At 45.0% G+C, this 25,914-nt stretch overlaps 3 protein-coding genes across 3 annotated transcripts; 2 read left to right on the forward strand and 1 right to left on the reverse strand.

Moving 5' to 3' along the window:
- The first annotated feature begins 18,793 nt into the window (after positions 1 to 18,793).
- On the forward strand, positions 18,794 to 20,934 carry LOC123165446 (ribosomal RNA small subunit methyltransferase). Its single transcript, XM_044583089.1, has 2 exons — positions 18,794 to 19,243; positions 19,941 to 20,934. Exons 1-2 carry the CDS (start codon positions 18,923 to 18,925, stop codon positions 20,682 to 20,684), a joined length of 1,065 nt encoding a protein of 354 aa, XP_044439024.1. The 5' UTR covers positions 18,794 to 18,922; the 3' UTR covers positions 20,685 to 20,934.
- Positions 20,935 to 21,176: 242 nt separating this feature from the next.
- Positions 21,177 to 23,078, forward strand: LOC123165444 (uncharacterized). Its single transcript, XM_044583088.1, has one exon. The coding sequence runs from the start codon at positions 21,281 to 21,283 to the stop codon at positions 22,700 to 22,702; it is 1,422 nt and encodes a 473-aa protein (XP_044439023.1). The 5' UTR covers positions 21,177 to 21,280; the 3' UTR covers positions 22,703 to 23,078.
- A 659-nt stretch (positions 23,079 to 23,737) lies between these two features.
- Positions 23,738 to 25,470, reverse strand: LOC100192147 (probable WRKY transcription factor 70). Its single transcript, XM_044582081.1, has 3 exons — positions 24,908 to 25,470; positions 24,677 to 24,781; positions 23,738 to 24,457 (listed from the first exon to the last, which is right to left on the reverse strand). The coding sequence occupies exons 1-3, from the start codon at positions 25,195 to 25,197 to the stop codon at positions 23,956 to 23,958; spliced, it is 897 nt and encodes a 298-aa protein (XP_044438016.1). The 5' UTR covers positions 25,198 to 25,470; the 3' UTR covers positions 23,738 to 23,955.
- Positions 25,471 to 25,914: the final 444 nt, after the last annotated feature.

Raw genomic sequence — 25,914 nt, forward strand, 5'->3', positions numbered from 1 at the left:
CTCTTAATATATTGTATCTAGCCACATAATAATTTCCAGAAGTAACTAAAATGATTTAGTGCTGGAACTAAATCAAAACAAACAGATAAAAAATAGAAAACAAAACAGAAATAGGAAAAGAGAGAGAGAAGACCCACCTGCGAACCCAGCTACTGTGCAGCCCACCTGGCCTGGCACTACTGGCCCAGCCCACCACCGCAACACCCCTGTCGTCTTCCTCCCTGGACAGAAGGACGAGCGCGTGCTCGCTGCGTGCTGGCCACGCGTCGCGCCACCTCCTGCTTCCGCCGCTACCCCGACGCGCCTATGAGCGCCACGCAACCCCATGGTCACTCTCCCCCTCTCTCCCGTGTCTCTCCCTCGTCTGCCCCTCTCCCCCGAGCACCACCGAGCGGAGCTCGTCGCCGCCGACACCATTCATCGCGGCCACAGGCCCTCCCTTGCCCATCAAGCGTGTCCAGGAGAACCGTCACGGCTCCGTATTCCTCCTCGACGACCCATGCAACCGGGGGGCGCACCGCAGTGTCTGCATCGCCCTCTTCTTCAACCTCGGACAGCCGAGATCGCCGGCGCCCGCTCGCCACCTCCGACGTCTCCCCCGAGCCGCTGGGCCCTCCAACCGACCCCCTGTGAGCCCCGCCATCGTTCACCCCTACCCCCGTTCTCTTTTGCTCGCTCTGGCCGCCGATTCCATCAAGGCCGAAACCCACCGCCGCACGAGCTCGATGCCGGCGTCACTCCGGTGACCATTTGGTCACGCACCAGCGTCCAACGAACTCGAGGCTGCACATAGAGCATGGCTAGCGCGTTAGTTGGTTCGTTTGCGCGCTGCAACACCAAACCCGCAACTCACCCGAGCTCCGGCCGCCGCCCAAACGCTCGTCGGCGTCGTTCCCGGCCACCGCGCGCTCAACCACCCACACCGCTGGACGCGACACTCATCCAGCTGACCGTAGGACCAAGCCACGCGCCCAGCGGACGTCTGTGGTGCCGTTCCGAGTGCCTCCGCCGCTCTGTTTGGTCGCCGGCGACTAACCCCGGCGGCCGGTGACGTGGCACTGTCATTAGCGCCTAACTAACTCCGGCAGCCGCTGACGTGGCACCATCATTAGCTCAAATCACAGCATATTGCCATGTCATGATCATCCATCATATTGTGGCATTGCATTGATTGTGTTCATTCTCTGTTTGCCGGTATTTGTCCCCTCTCAGTGGACGTTGTTCCGACGTTGTGACCGTTGACACCGATGGAGAGCTATTACTATCTTCAGAAGTGCCAGGCAAGCAAAACCCCCTTGTTCATTCCGATACAATCCCACTCTCTCGCTCCTGCTCTCTTTTACTGCATTAGGACAACAACGATTCAACTGTTACATGTTGCGATAGTTGAACCCCTTTCCTTTGCATGACCTGTCATTGCCACAGTAAATAGATGAAACCCACTAGCATGAGTAGGAGTTGTTTGAGCCCTGATGTGCCTACTCATTCATGCTTGTTGTCATGCCTGCTACTGCTTAGAGTTGAGTCAGGTCTGATTCATCGGGGATGAATTGGAATGTGGTGAACATGTCTTACTGTTGAGAGCTAGGTGTGTGAACACGATTTGGTAAAGGTAGCGGTGAGAGGCCATGTAGGAGTACATGGTGGGTTGTCTCATTGAAACCGTCCTTAGAGACTGAGTTCTGTGTTTCTGATCCATGAACAGCTACTACCACACATTGGGATCCTTAATTGACTCTCTCGACTTATTAACCGCCCCTGTCCTCTGTCCAGGAGTTGCAAGTAGTTTCTGGTGTTTGTAGTATGCTGGAGGCCGTGCACAGCGCTGACCTGAGGGGTGGGTTGTGATGCGGTAGGCACGTGGCACGGTGTATCGGGCGCCCGTTTGGTGTCTCGGGAACCCTGCACACATCGTTCGGGGCCGTATGTGGAAACCTTGGCCGGACTCCCTGTGGATGGAACCTGAATAGGCTATAAACCTGGACTAGGGACTTGTGTGGTTAGTCAGGTCGTGGCCGACACCCTCGCCAGGCTTCCACTTGAAGGTTGCCGAGATACATGACGTGTACATGGCGGTAAGTGGCGAGAGCGTGTGTGAAGAAGTACACCCCTGCAGGGTTATAAATGATCTATTCGAATAGCCGTGTCCGCGGTAAAGGACTTCTGGGTTGCCTATACAGTTCATAGATAAGCGAAAGTGGATACTCTAAAATGCGCAAGATAAGCGTGAGTGCTATGGATGGCGTTCTCGTAGGGAGACGGGAGCGGATCCATAGTGGTGTATTTATATGGTGAATATGTGGACTCGTGTGCGCCACCTCAAAAGAGTTACCAGCAGTCGTAGTACAGGATAGCCACTGAGTCAAAGCTGGCTTGCTGCAGTTAAACTCCACCACCCCTTTGTTGATACTGATGCGTATGTAGATAGTTCTGATGTAAGTCTTGTTGGGTACATTTGTACTCATGTTTGCTTGATTTATGTTTTTGCAGAGAGACTTCAGTCTCACTAGTAGTTCCGCGTGGACTTCGACGTTTAGCTTGTTACCTCAGCTACGATCTTGTGCGCTCGGCAGGGTCTTGTAGATAGTCAGGCTTCTCAGCCTTTTTCATTTGTAGTTGTCTGTACTCAGACAAGTTAAGCTTCCGCTTGTGCTTTTTGCTTGTATGACTTGAATGCTGGGTCATCGGACCCATGTTTGTAATATCTGGCTCCTCGGAGCCTAATGAATAAATACTTTGAGTCGTACAGTTTTGTTGTGATGCCATGTTGTATTTGCACATATCGAGCATATTGTGTGTATGATTTTGAAATGCTTGGTATGTGTGAGATCCGACAACCTAGTTGTTTATTCTTGGTAGCCTCTCTTACCGAGAAATGTCTCCTAGTGCTTCCACTGAGCCATGGTAGCTTGCTACTGCTCCGGAACACTTAGGCTGGCCGGCATGTGTCCTTCTTCGTTCCTGTGTCTGTCCCTTCGGGGAAATGTCACGCCTTGTTCCTTTAAGTCCTTGTAGCTTGCTACGACTTGGGTTTATACGTTGATGACCGACACGTTCGTTGATGGGTCATGTATGCTTGTCCCTGTAAGTTAGTGCCACTTTGGATTCACGACTAGTCATGTCGGCCCAGGTTCTCTGTCATATGGATGCTAGCGACACTATCATATACGTGAGCCAAAAGGCGCAAACGGTCCCAGGACAGGTAAGGTGGCACCCGTGGGGATACCGTGCGTGAGGCCGCAAAGTGATATGATGTGTTACATGCTAGATCGGTGTGACTTAGGATCGGGGTCCTGACATTTGATATCTTTTATTTAGTCTGTATCAATGGATATCTCATTCCTCGATGTATCTGTTATGGATATCCTCCAAGTGATGATTTATTCATTTGGCATCTTTTCTTCACTTGGTATTTCTTTGTCAATTGGTATCGATTCTTGAAAGTCTTGAGCATGCATATTAACTTCATGTAGTTTCTTTGGCATGCTTTCTTTCTTTGACCCAATATATAGGGAAAACTCCACCTAGTCTCAAATTGGATGAGATGTGCATGAAATTCATTTTCATATCTATATGCACATATTTATGTGGAGTTTGTCCTATGTATTGTTGGTTCTCTAACTCTTTGGTCCCAATGAGTTTGGGTACCATTTTGTTTGTGTTGTTGGTCTAGGAACAATTGGAGATGCATTGGATGCTCGGCTCACTCACAAGGAAGGTGGTGTCACCATGTGCTTATTGGAGTCAAGCTAGGATGATCAATGAACTACTATCTACTACCTTCAATTGGTTTCATCTACATCCTTCCAATGATATCTCGGTAACAAGTATCTATTCATGCATTCTTTTCTTGCATTCAACCTTGTGTAGGTTGCATCTTGGCATGATATTCATTCCATCTTGTGATACTTGTTTCCTTTCTCAAAGCATCTCAACGATGATCTCATGTTGCTAGTTGTGATGTCTTTGATGGTTGTGTGGTAGGAATTCATTTATATACAATAAGACCATATCTAGCCATGTGCTATGCTTTCAAGCAAATATCTTATTGGTATATTTATGACTTCCTTTTGGATATCTTGTTCCTCCGTGTTGTAACTAGTTTGGGTGTACATCCTTCTTTGTAGATATGTATCGTCTACCTAGAACCTTATACACTTGAGAGAATGATGTCCTTTCTTTCACGTCCACCTTGTCTTTCTTATGTTATTTCTTTGGTGGCTCCGTGAAAGCTTTTTCCTTGAGTGCATGTCTTATCTCGTTGCATCTTGATGCACTCTTGTGTGGTGAAGATCTTTTTGCTCATGCTTGTCTTGACGAGGCTTTTTGCCATCTTAATTGGTATCCCTCGTCTTGATGAGGCTTTCACTTTCCATCTTCACCATGGGTTGTCACAAGCTTGGTTGTTATTTCGCTTTTTTGTAAGCTTGTGTATCCATTTGCTTGTTGTGTGTGTGGGGGGGAAGGTCATGTCTTGCACCTTGTATCTCATTTATCCAAGACTATGTTGATGCTTAATGCTCATCCATATATGAGTCTTATCAAGTGCTTTGCCATGTCTCACACACATCTTTTTGGTTGAGCCCACTCGTAAGTTGCCTCTTTTACATGTTTCTCAACCATGTGCTTGTTGCAAGAGCTATACCTTGTCTCTTTTTTAGCCCACTTGCACTTGTTGTGAGTTTATACTGATTTTGGGGGAGTGATGATCCTATTTTGTGCACTTGGTATCCTAACGCAAATATTATAAGGAGTGCACAAATCATGGGGATCTTCTCTAGTTTCTCTAGAACACTCCTTTGCTCTATCATAATATCTTTTTTTCATGTGGCACGTAGGATCATTGGTCTAGTTGGTACAATTGGTATCTTTTGATAGCTTGCTTCAATTGGTATCTTTTGATTGCTTTATTGCTTGTTTCTCTCTTTGTTATGTCTTTGTGGATTATCATTCTTTTGCAATCTTTGGGCCTCAATATAGTTTGTCTTCCTCAAAGTATTTACCTTTGGTTTTGTGTATTGCTTTCCACTCTCTTGTTGAGAAATAAGGGTTTTGTGGAGAAGTTTTTAGAGTTTCTCCTTGCTTTGATTTTGTTCCTAAGCATTTGCATCTCATTCTCATGCATCATTGGTTGTTGCATTGCATGGCGATGCATAATTCCTTATATAAACTCTCTTGAAACTGATTGCCATCAATTACCAAAATGGGGGAGATTGAAAGGACATGCGGTGCCAACATGTGTGGTTTTGGTAATTGATGACATTCTCTATGGACTAATGGTTGCATTGAGTTATATTTGGAGGATTTGTCCATAGGATTTTCTTGAAGTCCGTGTGTTGGTTTCAAGGAGTTTATGAGTTGACCAAGGTTCTATTAAGGAATTATCCAAAGATTGGTCATGTGAGTGTTGAGCTTATTGCAAGCATGTCTTGAAGAAGAAGAGTGTGTGATCATTCATGTCTACCTTCAAGACATCATCCAAATGAAGAGAGTTGGAAAGATTCAAGGTTGATCAAGACTAAGTCAAGAGTGAATCAACTTGATCAACACACAAAGCGTACAAGATGTACAAAGGGATCAAGTGATCCCATGGTATGGTAAGCATTGTCCATTACGCTTTCTGTACTAACCCATGGTATTCGTGAGAGTTCTTTGTGGGGTTAGGTTGCAGTGTGCAAGTTCAAGTGGAGCATCATGAAGAGATCATCCTTGAAGCTTGCCGTCCATTGTGGTGTCAATGTACCTAAGAAGATGTGCCAAAGAGCGGCTCACCCATAGTAGAGTATGGGGGAGCAAACATCTAGTCTTCATCGAGCCAACGCAATCAAGAAAGGTGGTCCAACTTGAGGGAGTTAAGATCATCATCATCTAGCTCAAGTGGACTATCTGCAAGGCAAAGGTTTGGCCTTGATAGGTTCTCTATTTTATCGGTCTCATGGTGGTAGTTTGGAGACCGGGTTATAGGATCGATTGCCGTACTATCAAGGAGGGCTCTCAAGTGAGTAGCTTGATCGTATCGTTCGTAGAGCTCAAACCATTGCATGCTTGCATCATCTTTCTTGGTTCTTGTTTCGTTTTCTCCTAGTGAGATTTGGAGCTTATGGTCATCTTCTTGACAAGCTCGAGTTCATCGAAAATGGAGTTCACATGCTTCTTCTATTGCGTTTTCGGTGTTGGAGGTTTTACCGGTCTTATACGAGGAAGGGTTCTCACCATTTTCTTATGGGCCTTTTCTAATTTGCTTCTTATTGTTATTTCTATCAAGATTTTGTTAGCCCTTGTCGCTAGCTTTCCAACAAACTTGGTTTCGTTGAATTCAGAGTCCGTTTGCAGAAGTTGTGTCTGTTTTGGTGTCCTTAAAAGAGCTGCAGCGGTACTACCGCTTGTGGGAGCGATACTACCGCTTGGAGGGGATGTAATGTTTTACTACCGCTCTTAGGAGCGGTACTACCGCGGCTACTTCCGTGGCTACTTCTGCTCCAGACCAAAAACTCGTCTCAAGTCCAGCGGTGGTAGGCACGGATGTATTTTTTTAGTACCGCTCACAAGCAGTAGTACCGCTACCCTTTGAGGTAGTACCGCTACCCCTGGCGGTAGTACCGTGAGGATGAGCGGTAGTACCGTGAGGATGAGCGGTAGTACCGCTCTGTGCGGGCTGTGAGCATAACGGTTGGTTTTTTCCCCACCTATAAAAGGGGGTCTTCTTCCCCAATGAACCTTATCCTTTGAGCTCGTGTTCTTCCCCATTGTTGACCTTCTTCGAGCTTGCTATTTCTCAATCCCTCCATGGATTCTTGCTAGTTTTGGGGGGAAAAGAGAGAGGAGATCTAGATCCACATTTCCACCAATCACTTTCTCCTCTATGTGAGGGGAACCCCTTGGATCTAGATCTTGGAGTTCCTGGTGTTCTCCTTCTTGTTCTTCCTCTCATTTCTGTCCCTAGCATTAGTTGCTTTGGTGGGATTTGGGAGAGAAGGACTTGGGCACTCCGTGTGCCCTTGCCATTGCATTTGGTGCATAGGTTTGAGTTCTCCACGGTGATACGTGGAAGTTACAAGTTGAGAAGCTTATTGCTCTTGGGTGCTTGGTACCCTTGAGCTTGTTCCTCTTGGGTGCTTGGGCGCCCTAGATGGTTGGTGGTGTTCGGAGCTCAATCATTGTGGTGTAAACCTCCGGGCAAGCGTTGGGGTCTCCAATTAGGTTGTGGAGATCACCCGAGCAATTTGACGGGTACCGGTGACCGCCCCCAAGGGTTGCCAAAGTGTACGGGTTCGGTGACCGCCCCCAAGGGTTTCCATTTGTACGGGTTAGGTGATCGCCCTCAAGGGTCCCTTAGTGGAATCACAACATCTTGCATTGTGCCAGGGCGTGAGGAGATTACGGTGGCCCTAGTGGCTTCTTGGGGGGGCATTGTGCCTCCACACCACTCCAAACAGAGATTAGCATCCGCAAGGGTGTGAACTTCGGGATACATCGTTGTCTCCGCGTGCCTCGGTTATCTCTTACCCGAGCCCTTTACTTATGCACTTTACTTTGTGATAGCCATATTGTTTCTTGTCATATATCTTGCTATCACCTAGTTGTTTATCTTGCTTAGCATCAGTTGTTGGTGCACATAGGTGAGCCTAGTAATTTTAGGTTTTGTGCTTGACAAATTAACCGCTAGTTTTATTCCGCATTTGTTCAAGCCTAAACCGTAATTATTTTAAAGTGCATATTCAACCCCCCCCCCTCTAGGCGACATCCACGATCTTTCAGCTTTGACGACTAAGAACATAGTTTGCTAGTTTTCAAGAAACTTTATTTCTTATACTTTAGCATTATGGATGAATTGATACTTAATCATGAGAAGTTTTATGATGATTTATTGTTGTTATAATAATGATCATGATGCTACCATGTCCGTATTTTTGTTTTATCCACACCTCTCTCTATAAACACATGGTCGTGATTACCAAGTTCAGTATTCGCTTGAGGACAGTCAAGGTCTAAGCTTGGGGAGTTGATACGCCCATTTTGCATCATGTTTTCCTACTGTCATTTATAATGTTTGGGCCTATATTTCACTTCACGAGGCAATTCTAATGCCCTTCCTCTCTTATTATAAAAGATTTATATGAAGAGGGAAATGCCGGCAACTGGAATTTGCTACCTCTTGAGCATGCGTTGGTTTTCCCTTGAAGAGGAAAGGGTGATGCAGCAAAGTAGAGTAAGTATTTCCCTTAGTTTTTGAGAACCAAGGTATCAATCCAGTAGGAGGTTACACGCAAGTCACCTTATACCTGCACAAACAAATAAGAACCTTGCAACCAACGCGATAAAGGGGCTGTCAATCCCTTCACGACCACTTGCAAAAGTGAGATCTGATAGAGATAATAAGATAAATATTTTTGGTATTTTTTATGACATCGATTGAAAGTAAAGATTGCAAAGTGAAATAAATTGGAAACTTATATGATGGAAAATAGACACGGGGGCCATAGGTTTCGCTAGTGGCTTCTCTCAAGATAGCATAAGTATTACGGTGGGTGAACAAATTACTGTCGAGCAATTGATAGAAAAGTGCATAGTTATGAGAATATCTAGGCATGATCATGTATATAGGCATCACGTCCGCAACAAGTAGACCAAAACGATTATGCATCTACTACTATTACTCCACACATCGACCGCTATCCAGCATGCATCTAGAGTGTTAAGTTCATAAGAACAGAGTAACACATTAGGCAAGATGAAATGATGTAGAGGGATAAACTCAAGCAATATGATATAAACCCCATCTTTTTATCCTCGATGGCAACAATACAATGTGTGCCTTGCTGCCCCTGCTGTCACTGGGAAAGGACACCGCAAGATTGAACCCAAAGCTAAGCACCTCTCCCATTGCAAGAAAGATCAATCTAGTAGGCCAAACCAAACTGATAATTCGAAGAGACTTGCAAAGATAACAAACCATACATAAAAGAATTCAGAGGAGATTCAAATATTGTTCATAGATAATCTTGATCATAAACCCACAATTCATTGGATCTCGACAAACACACCGCAAAAAGAATTACATCGAATAGATCTCCAAGAAGATCGAGGAGAACTTTGTATTGAGATCCAAAGAGAGAGAACAAGCCATCTAGCTAATAACTATGGACCCGAAGGTCTGAGGTAAACTACTCACACATCATCGGAGAGGCTATGGTGTTGATGTAGAAGCCCTCCGTGATCGATTCCCCCTCCGGTGGAGCACCGGAAAAGGCCCCAAGATGGGATCTCACGGGTACAGAAGGTTGCGGCAGTGGAAATAGGGCTTCGTGGTGCTCTCAGATGTTTTCGGGGTATATGAGTATATATAGGCGAAAGAAATCAGTCAGGGGAGCCACAAGGGGCCCACGAGGGTGGGGGCGCGCCCTCCTGCCTCGTGGCCTCCTCGTTTCTTTCTTGATGTCCACTCCAAGTCTGCTGGATTGCGTTTATTCCAAAAATAACTCTCCCGAAGGTTTCATTACGTTTGGACTCCGTTTGATATTCCTTTTCTGTGAAACACTGAAATAGGCAAAAAAATAGCAATTTGCACTGGGCCTTCGGTTAATAGGTTAGTCCCAAAAATAATATAAAAGTGTATAATAAAGCCCATTAAACATCCAAAACAGATAATATAATAGAATGGAACAATCAAAAATTATAGATACGTTAGAGACGTATCAAGCATCCCCAAGCTTAATTCCTGCTCGTCCTCGAGTAGGTAAATGATAAAAACTGAATTTTTGATGTGGAATGCTACCTAGCATAATTCTCAATGTAATTTCCTTTATTGTGGCATGAATGTTCAGATCCGAAAGATTCAAGACAAAAGTTTAATATTGACATAAAAATAATAATACTTCAAGCATACTAACAAAGCAATCATGTTTTCTCAAAATAACATGGCAAAAGAAAGCTATCCCTACAAAATCATATAGTCTGGCTATGCTCTATCTTCATCTCACAAAATATTTAAATCATGCACAACCCCGATGACAAGCCAAGCAATTGTTTCATACTTTTGATGTTCTCAAACTTTTTCAATCTTCACGCAATAGATGAGCGTGAGCCATGGACATAGCACTATATGTGGAATAGAATGGTGGTTGTGGGGAAGACAAAAAGAAGAATATAGTCTCACATCAACTAGGCATATCAACGGGCTATGGAGATGCCCATCAATAGATATCAATGTGAGTGAGTAGGGATTGCCATGCAATGGATGCACTAGAGCTATAAGTGTATGAAAGCTCAACAAAAGAAACTAAGTGGGTGTACATCCAACTCGCTTGCTCACGAAGACCTAGGGCATTTTGAGGAAGCCCATCATTGGAATATACAAGCCAAGTTCTATAATGTAAAATTCCCACTAGTATATGAAAGTGACAACATAGGAGACTCTCTATCATGAAGATCATGGTGCTACTTTGAAGCACAAGTGTGGTAAAAGGATAGTAACATTGTCCCTTCTCTCTTTTTCTCTCTTTTTTTCTCTTTTTTTTGTTTGGGCCTTTCTCCTTTTTTATATGGCCTCTTTTCTTCTTCTTCTTCTTTTTTTCTTTTCGTCCGGAGTCTCATCCCGACTTGTGGGGGAATCATAGTCTCCATCATCCTTTCCTCACTTGGGACAATGCTCTAATAATGATGATCATCACACTTTTATTTACTTACAACTCAATACTTGGAACAAAATATGACTCTATGTGAATGCCTCCGGCGGTGTACCGGGATATGCAATGAATCAAGAGTGACATGTATAAAAGAATTATAAAGGTGGCTTTTCCACAAATATGATTTCAACTACATGATCATGCAAAGCAATATGACAATGATGGAACGTGTCATAATAAACGAAACGGTGGTAAGTTGCATGGCAATATATCTCGGAATGGCTATGGAAATGCCAAAATAAGTAGGTATGGTGGCTGTTTTGAGGAAGGTATATGGTGGGTGTATGATACCGGCGAAAGGTGCACAATATTAGAGAGGCTAGCAATGGTGAAAGGGTGAGAGTGTGTATAATCCATGGACTCAACATTAGTCATAAAGAACTCACATACTTATTGCAAAGATCTATTAGTTATCGAAACGAAGTACCACGCACATGCTCCTAGGGGTATAGATTGGTAGGAAAAGACCATCGCTCGTCCCCGACCGCCACTCACAAGGAAGACAATCAATAAATAAATCATGCTTCGACTTCATCACATAATGGTTCACCATATGTGCATGCTACGGGAATCACAAACTTTAGAACAAGTATTTCTCAAATTCACAACTACTCAACTAGCATGACTCTAATATCACCATCTTCATATCTCAAAACAATTATCAAGTATCAAACTTCTCATAGTATTCAATGCACTTTATATGATAGTTTTTATTATACCCATCTTGGATGCCTATCATATTAGGACTAATTTTATAGCCAAAGCAAACTACCATGCTGTTCTAAAAGACTCAAAATAATATAAGTGAAGCATGAGAGATCAATAATTTCTATAAAATAGAACCACCACCGTGCTCTAAAAAGATATAAGTGAAGCACTAGAGCAAAATTATCTAACTCAAAAGATATAAGTGAAGCACATAGAGTATTCTAATAAATTCCGATTCATGTGTGTCTCTCCAAAAAGGTGTGTACAGCAAGGATGATTGTGGTAAACTAAAAAGCAAAGACTCAAATCATACAAGAAGCTCCAAGCAAAACACATATCATGTGGTGAATAAAAATATAGCATCAAGTAAAGTTACCGATGGACGAAGATGAAAGAGGGGATGCCTTCCGGGGCATCCCCAAGCTTAGGCTTTTGGTTGTCCTTGAATTTTACCTTGGGGTGCCTTGGGCATCCCCAAGCTTAGGCTATTTCCACTCCTTATTCCATAATCCATCAAATCTTTACCCAAAACTTGAAAACTTCACAACACAAAACTCAACAGAAAATCTCATGAGCTCCGTTAGTGCAAGAAAACAAACCACCACTTTAAGGTACTGTAATGAACTCATTCTTTATTTATATTGGTATTAAACCTACTTTATTACAACTTCTCTATGGTTCATACCCCCCGATACTAGCCATAGATTAATCAAAATAAGCAAACAACACACGAAAAACAGAATCTGTCAAAAACAGAACAGTCTGTAGTAATCTGTATCTAACGCAAACTTCTGTAACTCAGAAAAATCTATCAAATAGGAAGACCTAGATAATTTGTTTATTGATCTACTGAAATTGGAATCAGTATTTTATCACGTTCTGGTGATTTTTAACAAAAAAAATTGTGAGCAGAAAGTTTCTGACTTTTTCAGCAAGATCAAATAACTATCATGCAAGAAGATCCTATAGGTTTCACTTGGCACAAACAATAATTAAAACATAAAACCACATCTAACCAGAGGCTAGATCAATTATTTATTACTAAACAGAACCAAAAAGCAAGAAACAAAAATAAAATTGGGTTGCCTCCCAACAAGCGCTATCATTTAACGCCCCTAGCTAGGCATGAAAACAAGAATAGGTCTAAGTATTATCATCTTTGGTTGGCAATTCTTCAATAGAACACTTATAACCCTTAGGAGTTTCCTTCTTTTTATTAATGATCAAACTCCTAGGCAAGAAATCAAGAAATTCATTTGAAGCAAAAGGTTCTTTAATGATAGCGGAAAAGTTGGGGTGAACACTTATTGATTTGAGATCCACATTTTCCTTACTAGAAGATTCACCCTTATTTTTAGGAACATACATTAATTTGGCAACTTTGGTAGTAGGAGGATTTGGAGTATTTTCCACGGATGAAAAGGCAGACCCTAAGTTGGTAATAATATCCTCAAGTTTACCAATTCTTGTGGAATCTTGATCTATTCTTTCGTTAACTATAGGTTCCTTTTCTTTAAAAAATTCAAAATAACTCCTACCTTAGATCCATATTGGGTAATTTGGTTGTGGATCTTTTTATCCAAATTTTCAATCAACTCTACAGTGGCAACTTTATTTTCAATAATTTCAAGCCTTTGCATCACATGTTCCAAAGTTAAAATAGTTCCATTAACCAAAAGAGGTGGTGGGCCAAACAAATCTATCATAGCATTATAAGAATCAAAAGTATGGCTACCCAAGAAATTCCATTCGGTAATGGTATCAAGAATATATCTGTTCCAAGGAGTGATGCCTACATAAAAATTGCGAAGAAGAACGGAAGTAGATTGCTTCCTAGTAGATCTATTCTGAGCATTGCAAATTCTATGCCAAGTATCTTTTAGATTTTCTCCCTCCCTTTGTTTAAAATTAAGAACTTCATGATCGGGAGTACTAACAATGATAGAAGGACTAGCCATGACGACAAACGATCTAACACACGGCGACACAAAAAGCAAGCGAAAAAGAGGCGAACGGCAAAGGAGGGCGAATAAAACGGCAAAGGTGAAGTGGGGGAGAGGAAAACGAGAGGCAAATGGCGAATAGTGTAATGCGAGGGATAAGAGTTTGTGATGGGTACTTGGTGTGTCTTGACTTGGCGTAGATCTCCCCGGCAACGGCGCCAAAAATTGGCAAGTTGACGGAAGATCAAATCTTGACTTGACTTGGCGTAAACCTCCCCGGCAACGGTGCCAGAAATCCTTCTTGCTACCTCTTGAGCATGCGTTGGTTTTCCCTTGAAGAGGAAAGGGTGATGCAGCAAAGTAGCGTAAGTATTTCCCTCAGTTTTTAAGAACCAATGTATCAATCCAGTAGGAGGTTACACGCAAGTCGCCTTATACCTGCACAAACAAATAAGAACCTTGCAACCAACGCGATAAAGGGACTGTCAATCCCTTCACGACCACTTGCAAAAGTGAGATCTAATAGAGATAATAAGATAAATATTTTTGGTATTTTTTATGATATCGATTGAAAGTAAAGATTGCAAAGTAAAATAGATTGGAAACTTATATGATGGAAAATAGACACGGGGGCCATAGGTTTCGTTAGTGGCTTCTCTCAAGATAGCATAAGTATTACGGTGGGTGAACAAATTATTGTCGAGCAATTGATAGAAAAGTGCATAGTTATGAGAATATCTAGGCATGATCATGTATATAGGCATCACGTCCGCAACAAGTAGACTGAAACGATTCTGCATCTACTACTATTACTCCACACATCGACCGCTATCCAGCATGCATCTAGAGTGTTAAGTTCATAAGAACAGAGTAACACATTAGGCAAGATGAAATGATGTAGAGGGATAAACTCAAGCAATATGATATAAACCCCATCTTTTTATCCTCGATGGCAACAATACAATGCGTGCCTTGCTGCCCCTGCTGTCACTGGGAAAGGACACCGCAAGATTGAACCCAAAGCTAAGCACTTCTCCCATTGCAAGAAAGATCAATCTAGTAGGCCAAACCAAACTGATAATTCGAAGAGACTTGCAAAGATAACAAACCATACATAAAAGAATTCAGAGGAGATTCAAATATTGTTCATAGATAATCTTGATCATAAACCCATAATTCATCGGATCTCGACAAACACACCGCAAAAAGAATTACATCGAATAGATCTCCAAGAAGATCGAGGAGAACTTTGTATTGAGATCCAAAGAGAGAGAAGAAGCCATCTAGCTAATAACTATGGACCCGAAGGTCTGAGATAAACTACTCACACATCATCGGAGAGGCTATGATGTTGATGTAGAAGCCCTCCATGATCGATTCCCCCTCCGACGGAGCGCCGGAAAAGGCCACAAGATGGGATCTCACGGGTACAAAAGGTTGCGGCGGTGGAAATAGGGTTTCGTGGTGCTCTCGGATGTTTTTGGGGTATATGAGTATATATAGGCGAAAGAAGTCGGTCAGGAGAGCCACGAGGGGCCCACGAGGGTGGGGGCGCGCCTACCCCCTGGGCGCGCCCTCCTGCCTCGTGGCCTCCTCGTTTCTTTCTTGACGTCCACTCCAAGTCTCCTGGATTGCGTTTGTTCCAAAAATAACTCTCCCGAAGGTTTCATTACGTTTGGACTCCGTTTGATACTCCTTTTCTGTGAAACACTGAAATAGGCACACACAAAAACAACAATTTGCATTGGGCCTTCGGTTAATAGGTTAGTCCCAAAAATAATATAAAAGTGTATAATAAAGCCCATTAAACATCCAAAACAGATAATATAATAGCATGGAACAATCAAAAATTATAGATACGTTGGAGACGTACCAGAATTCTGGACGTGAAAAGTGCAACAACAGTAGCTATTCTCTGGAGCTCCAAATAATCTAAAATTTTACAGAGATTTATTTTGGAATTAATAAAAATATTGGAAGAAGAATAACCTAGAGGGTCCACGATAGTGAGCCACAAGCTCGGGTGGCGCCCCCTGATGTGCGCCATGTGAGCTTGTGGGCCCACCAACACGCCTCTATGGCCCTCCTTCTCCTATATGATGCCATTTGCCCTAGAAAAAAAATCAGAAGAAGACTTTCATGACGAAGCGCTGCCATCTCGAGGCGGAACCTGGGGAAGAGCACTTTTGCTCTCCGGCGAAGCGATTCCGCCAGGGATACTTCCCTTTGGGAGGGGGAAATCAAAGCCATTTACATCGCAAATGTTCTTATTATCGTGGGAGGACTTGTCTCCATCAACATCTTCACCAGCACCATCTCATCTCAAATCCTAGTTCATCTCTTGTATTCAATCTTTGTCTCAAAACGTCAGATTGGTACCTGTGGGTTGCTAGTAGTGTCGATTACATCTTGTAGTTGATGCTAGTTCATTTATTTAGTGGAGATTATAAGTTTAGATCCTCAATCATATACAATACTCCTCTAATCTTGAACATGAATATGATTTGTGAGTAGTTTCGTTTGTTCTTGAGGACATGGGAGAAATCTTGTTATAAGTAATTATGTGAAGTTGGTATTCGTTCAGTATTGATATGTACGCTGTTCTTCTTCTAGTGGTGTCGTGTTCACATCGACTAGATGACACTTCACCATGTTTGGGCCTAGGGTAAGGAATTGGGGAGTAATAAGTTGATGATGGGTTGCGAGAGTGACAAAATTTTAACCCTAGTTTATGAGTTATCCCGTAAGGGGCTGATTTGGATCCATATGTTTCATACTATGGTTAGATTTATCTTAATTTTTCTCTCATACTTGTGGATGCTAGTGAGAGGGGTAATCATAAGTGGGTTGCTTGTTCAAGTAAGAACAACACCCTAGCACCGGCCCACCCACATATTATCAAAGTAGTGAACGCGAATCAACTAAACATAATGAACGTGACTAGACGAGAATTCTCATGTGTCCTCGAGAATGCTTTGCTCACTATAAGAAGTACTCTAGGCTTGTCCTTTGCTAAAGGATTGGACCATCTTGCTGCACCTAGTTACTATTATCACTTGTTATTTGCGAATTATCTTGCTATCAAACTACACGTTACTACTACTTTCAGGGCTTGCAGAGAATACCTTGCTGAAAACCGCTTATCATTTTCTTCTGCTCCTCGTTGGGTTTGACATGCTTTCGCACCCCAGCGTCGGTAGGGACCCAGAGAGCTGCCTTCGCTTTTGGCGTTCCTTCGTAGATCTATGGATTTCACCCCTACACACGAAATTCCACTCTCCTCTGTCTCACTCAAGTGAATTGGTTTCGAGAGCATTCCGCCACTTTTTGGCAACTTTCACTTTCAACCCGATTCACCGCCTACGTGCCCTTTACGCCCAGTCATTCGGAAGAACACTTGCCCCCCCCCCCCCCCGTCTTACCGCGGCTGCTGGCACGGAGTTAGCCGGGGCTTCTTCCTCGAGTCATGTCATGATCGCGCACTCGAATTTGACACCCTTACTTATCGAAAGGACTATGATTGATTCTCCATACTTGTGGGTCATCAGACCCTCTCTAGCTGGGACCTCCTATATGCCGCTTGTTGCGGCAAAGTGCCGACATTTAGCACATGGGCAGCTAAGCTGGGCCAACCCATTTTGCGGTGGCACGTTCACGAGATGAAAAACGCAAAAAAAAACAAGCGAGCTGTGACTCGAACCCGCAACTTCTTACTGATTGGGGCGTTGTGCTAACCGCTACGAGTAACAATCTCTCTTGCTAGATATGCAACGCCATAACAGCAGGAGCTAAACTAAAACAACAGTTCGCAAAAGATGTGTGAGGGGTCGAACTGAGGACCTCCTGCAAGTGAACAACCCCAATAGCCAGCATAATTCCTGGGATTTCGTACATAAAATGGCAGTCCGCCTTATATGAATTTAAGCCGAAACAGATTTAAACTTTTTTTGAAATTTTGAACGGGATTTTCTTTTTGACAAAAGTTAATATGCCTTCAAACACAAGCATTGTCATATTCAAGAGCAAATTTTTGAAAACTTGAACTAATTTTGTGAATCTCAAACATTTCTCAGAAAAGGAACAAAATTGAAAACGAGAACATTTTTTGAAATTATGAAGAATTTCTTGAAAATGCAAAACATTATTCGAAAAACAGGAACAAAAATTGAAAGTGAGAACTTTTTTGAAATTACAAACAATTTTCTCTAGACATGAACAATTTCTTGATTCCCCTGAACATTTTTTGAATTTGGGATTAATTTTTGAAAAATATGAACATTTTGATAACATGAACAAACTGGAATTTTGGATTTTTTACAATTTGGGAGATTTTATCAATTTGTAAATAAAAATGAAGAAATGTGAATTTTTTTTCAAAATTCCCCTAATATATTTTGAATTTTTGAACAAAATTTGAAATTACCAAACAATTCAATTTTCAAACAAAATTTGAAAACATGAACATTTTTGAATTTGTGAACAAATTTGGGAGGCGCGGCATTTTCAGAATTTGTGAAAAAAATGCACACATTTTTCGAAGTTCCCCAAAAATTCTTTGAATTTGTGAACACATGTTTGAAACATGATCATTTTTTGAATTCACGAACAAAATTTGAAAGTAGCAACATTTTTTGAAATACCTGAACATTTTCAGAATTTGTGATCAGAAAATTAAATTGCAAACAATATCTGAATTTCTGAACAAAAAATTAAAGTAGGAACATTTTTTAATTGAAATTTTAAATTATTCTGAAATTTCTAATATGTTTTGTAAAAGAAGCAAACAACACCTGAAATTCTTTTTTTTAATTTCTGAACAAAATTTCAAACATGAACATTTTTCAAAAAAGAATAAAATTTAGAACATGCGCACATTTTGCAAAATTCTGTACATTTGTTAAAAATAAAAATAAACTTATAATAATAATAATAAAGAAAATGAGAAATAGTAAAAAGAAAAAGGAAAGAAAGAATAGAAAAACGAAAAAAGGGAGAAAATGAAAAAGGGAACAGAAAAAAGATAAAAGAAAATCGATTTTTTTAAAAAAATTAGGAAAACCGGTTCAAGAACATTTGTAGAAGGTTCCAAAACCAGCTGTAAACTTCCAGAAGGTTTCCAGAAATGGGATCTGTGGAACGCGCGCCTCGCTACCAAATAGGCCGTCCGTGTCAGTGGATCGGTTCGATTGCATGTGTGGCGCCCCGAGAATTTGACGTAAAATTCAAATAAGTTAAATAGGGTTTTCCTCTCCGGCCCTCTCGTTCAAAAGAAAACAGAAAACATCATCCTTTTTTTTTTACCTCAGAAAACATCATCCATGTGCTGTCCAAATGAGCACCAGGCTGAAATGAAATAAATTGATTGCTGGATATATCATGGGCCTATCAGCTTCATTTGGGCTGCATCAGTGCCGGCCTGTTTCGATTAGTTAAATAAGAAAAAGGAAATGCCATTTTCCTTGTCGCCCCCAAAACCCTAGCCGCTTCTTCTCTCTGCCCACTCCACGCGCGCGCCACAGACGACCGCCGCCTAACCACCGCTGAGGCCTCCTCCTCCCCAAGCGGATACCCCGGAATAATACCTACATGGCCGGCGGCAAGATCCAGAAGAAGCGCCACGGCAGCGGTGGCGGCGGCGGCGGCGCGCGGCTGCAGGGTGGGATCCCGTTCGAGAAGTCCAAGGGCCAGCACATCCTGCGGAACCCGGCGCTGGTGGACTCCATCATCGCCAAGGCCGGCCTCAAGCCCACCGACACCGTCCTCGAGATCGGGCCCGGAACGGGAAATCTCACCAAGCGGCTGCTCGAGGCCGGCGTCAAGGCCGTTGTCGCCGTCGAGCTCGACCCGCGGATGGTTCTCGAGCTGAGCCGCCGGTTCCAGGGGCACCCCCTCTCCTCACGTCTCAAGGTACAAGGCCTCTCCTTTGTGGCTCCTAGTCTTCTCATATTTGTGGAAATTTTGTTTTTCGCAGACAATTCAGTGATTTGTGCTATGCTGCTGTATCTGTTTTCTACTGTGCTTGCGCTGCAATAGACTGCTCAGAGATTTTTTTTGGCGGTAAAAGGGGGAATTCGGGGTTGTATGATGTTGGGCTCATTTAGCTGAACTTAGTATGTGTATTAGTAGTGCCGTTCTGTTTTTTCCCCTATTAGCTGAGTTAGCAAGTTCTACATAGTGACTGTTCATGTCGACCCAGAGTAATAGCAATACATGTATGAGGGAGTTTTGCGCCTACAGCAACTGACAATTTCCATATTCTTGATTGTTAAAGTTACTAGGCACTGTTGCATATATTATTGTGAATAATTGTAGCGCAATACTGTATGACTGGTCACCTAATATAAGGTACTATTGGTGTGTTAGGAGAACTAAGATTGTCTTGATACGATGGCATGATTTATAGTTTAAAAATAAACTGTGAATTTTGATTATAATAAACAGCGATGAAGGCGTTATGGTAGCACTGATGACTATGGGAAGGGGGGACAAAACGAAAAACAATCAAGCTTATATCAAGTCCACTCTCTTTCATGAATCTTCAGTTCCAGTTTGAACCAAATGTTTGTTAATGAAAATGTGTATATTCTTGTGAACCATAATGCAGGTTATCCAAGGAGATGTTCTTAAATGTGATCTTCCGTACTTCGATATCTGTGTGGCAAACATCCCATACCAGATATCGTCCCCCCTTACATTCAAGCTTCTGTCACACCGTCCGATCTTCAGGTGTGCTGTGATCATGTTTCAACGTGAATTTGCCATGAGACTTGTAGCACAGCCTGGAGACACTCTGTACTGCCGCCTGTCAGTGAACGTGCAGCTCTTATCTCGCGTGTCACATCTGCTGAAGGTTGGGCGGAATAACTTCAGGCCTCCACCCAAGGTAGATTCTTCAGTTGTTCGCATTGAGCCAAGGAAACCCCTCCCTCCTGTCAGCTTCAAAGAGTGGGATGGACTTGTAAGGATTTGTTTCAATCGGAAAAACAAAACTCTGGGCTCCCTTTTCAAGCAGAAGCGCGTCCTTGAGTTGCTAGAGAAGAATTACAAGACAATGCAATCTCTCCAACTTGCCCAAGAATCTGAAATGGGCGAGGAGAAGATGTCACCTGATGATGTCGCAGTGCTGGCCAATATGGTCGAGGACCTGAGCATGGAGATCGGTGACGAGAAAGAGGACGACGACATGGAAATGGATGACGCGGCAGATGGCCGTGCTAGCTTCAAAGAAAAGATTATGGGCATATTGCAGCAGGGTGATTTTGCAGAGAAGAGGTCTTCCAAACTGAGCCAAGTTGATTTCCTCTACTTGCTGTCTCTGTTCAACAAAGCAGGTATACATTTTTCATGAGGGCCCGCTTAGTCAGCTAGCTTGAGATGGATCTTGAAAAGCCATGCTTATTTTTTGGTTTATGTTATGTAAGTTCTATATAAGTTAGTCATCTATGTGATATTGCGCTCTGAGATATTTTTGATACTGTCGATTTTGCCCAGGCTTTAGAGAAGTCGAATAATTCTAGGGAAAGATGTTCAAACGGTGTTGTTTGTGCCTATATCCTCGCATTTGTATGGTTTGATATTATGCCTCTGTTGAGTGTGAAGCTGATAGATGTGTTGACTGTTTCGGCTGCTCAAAATGCAGGTTTAGTTGCCATTTCAGTACTTCGTATTCAGAATCGAGCTGAATTATCAAACCTCTCGTTTGCTAGGTGCCATGGTCATTTAGCATGACACGTGGGCAAAAGACGGGGGGTCAAGGGTCAGCACCGTTGAAGTCGAAGCAATAATGGAGGAGTACCTCTCCTCCCAGTCTTGCGTCTCTGCCACGTTGATCACCGCAATCGCGCCACGTCTTGCCTCTCAGGCAGGATATACATCAGTCATGCTCCTATGTGTGACCGTGTTCGTCTCGCTGTGACACACACTTCTCCATAGCAAGAAAAACCCATGGAGATTGCCGTCTCCGCGGTGGCAAGCGAGCTCGCCGGCCGGCTCGTGTCTTTCCTCATCAGCAAGTACAGAGGCCAGGCACGCCTGAGCAAGAAGGAGAACCTGGAGTCGCTGCGCCGGCTCCTCCTCAGAGTCCACACCGTCGTCGAGGAGGCTGAGGGGCGATACATCACCAACTCACGGATGCTGCTGCAGCTCGAGACGCTCGCGGAGGCTATGTACCGGGGGTACGACGCCCTGGACACCCATGGCACCCTGGAGCAGATCGGAGCACGACCGGAGGTGAGCGGCTCCTCAGACTCCATGGATTTCAGAGGTTTCCATAGCACAGCTGCCAGCAAAGAGGTGCAGACCGCACTGAGAGCTCTGGAGGCCGCCTCTTCGGAGATGGCCGAGTTCGTCGCGCTTCTAGCAGGCTGCGAGCGTATGCTCCGCAGCCCGTACAGCTGCCACCTTCACATCGACAACTTCATGTTTGGCCGCCGGGTCGAGAGGCAGCGGGTCATCAACGTCTTGATGCAGGACGGCCACCCTCCACCCGGGGCTCTCGCCGTGCTGCCCATCATTGGCGGCCGCAGGGTGGGCAAGAAGACGCTGGTGTGGAGCGTCTGCTCCGACGACCGGATCCGCTCTCGCTTCCCTTCCATCCTCCACGTCGACGGATGCGAGATTCAGATGATCGACCGTGGCAGGTTTACTCCTCCTCCTGTGAGGACTTTGATCGTCGTCGAGTTCCGGTCGGACGTGGATGACAGGGAATGGCACGAGTTCCTCACGCTGCTCCAAACTCTCACCGGCGCAGGGAGCAAGGTGGTGATCATAAGCCGGCTCGAGAGGCCAGCAAGGTTTGGAACCGTGAACCCCGTCCGGATCAACAGCTTGTCAAGAGAGGAATACGGCTACCTTTTCAAGGTCCTCGCCTTCGGGAGCTCCGACCCGGCGGACCACCCGCGGCTGGCGCTGATAGGGAAGGAGCTGGCGACGATGATGGAGGGGTCACTCGTGCACCTCAACGTCTACTCAAGCGTGCTGAGGAACAACCTGAACGTTCAGTTCTGGAGCCGCGCTCTGAGGCTGTACCGAACGGTGATGGAGGCTAACCTGTCCGTCTTCGGTGAGCACCCGAGAGCTCTTCTTGACAGAGGCAGCACCGTAGATATCACCAGGTTCTCGCCGTCGTCGTCAGCGGCGGCTACCCCGCTTCGATTTGTGCTGCTGATCGGTGGAAGGGGCTCTTCCGGGCCAGGTGAGCTCCCCAGTATGACATTTGGAGATATAATAGCAGGCTCTGTTGTTCTGCCGATGAAGTTCGAGCTGGTGTGGGAATCACGGTTGCCCCCTTACACCGTTATCTCCGGCACTTGTGTCGCACAGAAGCCTCAACACTCGACTTCACCGAGGAAGAAACGCCGTACATAATGTATGTTTCTGTAGGCCATTACTGTGTCAGGACATCTGCCTCGTGATGTGAACTTCAACTGAATGTATCACTTTCCATACTCCCTCCGTTACTAAATATAAATATAGGTCTTTTCAAATATTCTACTACAAATGTATATATACATATTTTAGAGTGTAGATTCACTCATTTTGCTTTGTATGTACTCCCTTCGTTTCACCTTCGTTTCAAATTACTTGACTCATATTTATCTAGACACAGATGTATCTAGACACTAAATAAGTATAGATACATCCGTATTTAGACAAATTCAAGTCAACTAATTTGGAACGGAGGGAGTAGTCCATAGTGGAATCTTATATTATATGTAGGAACACAAAAACTAGCATAGACGCATACTCCCTTTGTTTCTAAATATAAGTCTTTTTAGAAATTCTAATATAGATTAGATACAGAGCAAAATGTGTGAATCTACACTCTAAAATATGTAATCTATATTAAAATCTTTAAAAAGACTTATATTTAAAAACAGAGGGTGTAGTATACTACAAATACCGTGGTATACTCTTACGCTATTCTTGTTGATATTTGTTCGTCAGATTCTATCAAATATCATGAGAACATCTACAACCGCAATACGCCGAGCCTGCTCCTTGGCTAGCCCTGAGTTGCAATGCCTTGCATTTTTGCGACGGCGACGATGGGCATCTGTCTCGGGCGAGCCCCTCCCCTGACTCGGAAGGCATGACAGGACAACCGACGTAGATCTGCACGACCAACAGACGGCCAGCTAGATCCGAGGAAGCACGGATGGTGCGAGAGGCAAGGGTTAAAACTGTGGAGATAGGGTATTTTCACAGTTTGTCAACATAACATGGGCGATACGGCGTCGAAAGGGAGCAAGTTGAGAGGATAATTCCTCAAATAATGGAGAATTCAGAAACATGAAACCAAAATTAGCATAAAGTCGTGGAGTCAAGTGCAAAATACACTGAAATTTTCTGTGCACTTCTCAGTCACTTGGGGGAGACAAAAGCATAGGCTCAACTAAGACAATACCCAACTTGCAGCATCTAATTGTCATGACACGAAAATAAACTGTACTCCCAACGCTCTTATATTTCTTTACAGAGGCACTTCAAACTAAACTACGACGCGCAGTGGTTGCTGCTCAAGTGCTCAGGAAGATCGAGGATCCGCGCAGCCATTATTTCGATTTACACGCGCCGAGTCGATCGATGCTTGGGCGCCTCCCGGTCCACAGCTCGACCGATCAATGATCGAGTACGTACGACACTAGGTCCCCGAGGGACGCATAGTCATCAAGGTACTCTCCAAAGCTAACGGTGCCACCGTATTGCCGGGTGGACGTCACGTCTCCCTGGTCGGGCCAAGTAGGCGCCGTCGCCGCCGCGGCGGCGCTGTGCAGGGCAGAGCTCCCGGGGGTGCGGCTACTCAGCACCTCCTCCTGGTCGCCGCTCTCAGGCTTTATGCCCTGCAGGCCGGACCCCATCGCCGTGCTGGTGGTGGTGCCATGGGTAGCGGTAGCGACGCTGCCGGGCGCGAAGCTGATGAGGTGGCAGCCGGCGTGCAGGCCTTGGGCGGCGCCGCTCAGGTGGTGGAGGAGGTGCGGCGCCACGGCGGCGGCGGGGTCCCGGCAGGCGTGCACGCCGATGTAGGTGACCCTGAACATGCCCTCGTCATCGTCGCAGCGCTGGACCTGCCGCTGCGCCGCGCACTGCTGGTCGTACTTGTGCGTGCACCGGAAGTAGGCCCTGCGGAAGAAACACGTTCACGGCCGGCGCTTGTCAGTTGACGGAGACCCGTCGACGTCGAGGGATTAATATTAATTGCAGGCAGGGCTGGTCGTTGCAGAGCTCACACCTAGGAGTACCATTGTCATGTCATTCCACTTGGTGGTTTTTAAGAGGTTCATTATTAGTGATAATCATTGGAGGGCAGGGCAGGCCGGGGCAGGGCAGAAACGAACGTACCTCGAGTGCTTGGAGTTGTGTATCTCCTTCTGCCCGTACTTGCGCCATGCCTGCCCGTCGTCCAAGCTCTCCATGCTCTTCGTTACGACGGACGATTGCTGGGTCCTGCAACGCCAAAAAAGAGAAAGCAAATTTTGCAAACATCCATCAGTCACGTGGCTAAGCAGATGTGCAGTTAATTAGTGAGGGAGACGTATATATCAAGAATCATGAGCTGGAGCCTCTTCTCACCTTCTCCGGCAGGCCCTGCGGTTTCCTCCGCCGGCGGCGGAGGCGGACTTCCTCTTCGCGCCGCCGCTCGCGCCGTCGGTGACCTCGCTCCGCACGTCCGAGGACCTCTCGCTGGTGCTGGCAGCGGCCGCGGCCCTGGCGGCGTGGATGGCGCGGGAGAAGGCGTGGAGGATCTGGTCCACGATGAGACCGCCGGCCTCGGGGGAGTCCCGGAGGAGGCCCTGCAGCTGCGTCGCCAACTCCCGCCCCTTGATCAGGTCATCCGTCACCTGCGCCAACGGGGCCTCCATGGACACGTACTACAGTCCACAGTACGTCGTTCGAAGCACAAGCACGCAGTAGTACACTGGAACACTCTCCCGCTCTAGCACAAGGCCACCGGAGTAGCCAGCCGGCCAGTGATATGGAGCAGCAAGGCGAGGGCAGGGGGGAGCTCGAGGGAGGAAGGTTCGTACTATATATCATGGTTGGCGACTACCTGTGCGTGCGCTGGTATCGTGTGATGCCGCTCTGCGTAGGTGGGTGGGTGAGGCGTAGCCGTGCTCGTGCAGGCCGTCACACTGATCGGTGGGCACCGCAGGCACGTTGAGCATCGTGCACCGGGTGCATCCATGGTGGTTTCCCAAATGAGCTTCCTTGGTGTGGAGGGATAGTCCAAGGGGGAAGCATCCTGGAAGGAGCGACGCGTGACGAGCGAGTGCCGTCAGCGCATGACGATGGTGGCGTGATGCGGGTGGGGGAGAGCGTGCCGCGTCATTGCTGGAAATCTTTTTAGCTACATTTCGCCGCTGCCCGTCGGGTTTCGCATAAAATACATCGCTTATTGGCCTTAGATTCGATTTGGACTTCCCGTTCCAGGCCGTCGTGCTGCGGAGTGGAAATGTGTTACAACACGTGTTGGGGTGGATTGCGATGTATGTTAACCTCCTTGTTAGCAACCACTGCTGGAATTCATCCACAACCAAGGCTATTTCATTAACCTGTTGTTGGCTTATGGAACAATCCGG

This window comes from Triticum aestivum, chromosome 7D (genome assembly GCF_018294505.1).
Source record: "Triticum aestivum cultivar Chinese Spring chromosome 7D, IWGSC CS RefSeq v2.1, whole genome shotgun sequence".
In the NCBI taxonomy this organism is placed as follows: Eukaryota; Viridiplantae; Streptophyta; class Magnoliopsida; order Poales; family Poaceae; genus Triticum; species Triticum aestivum.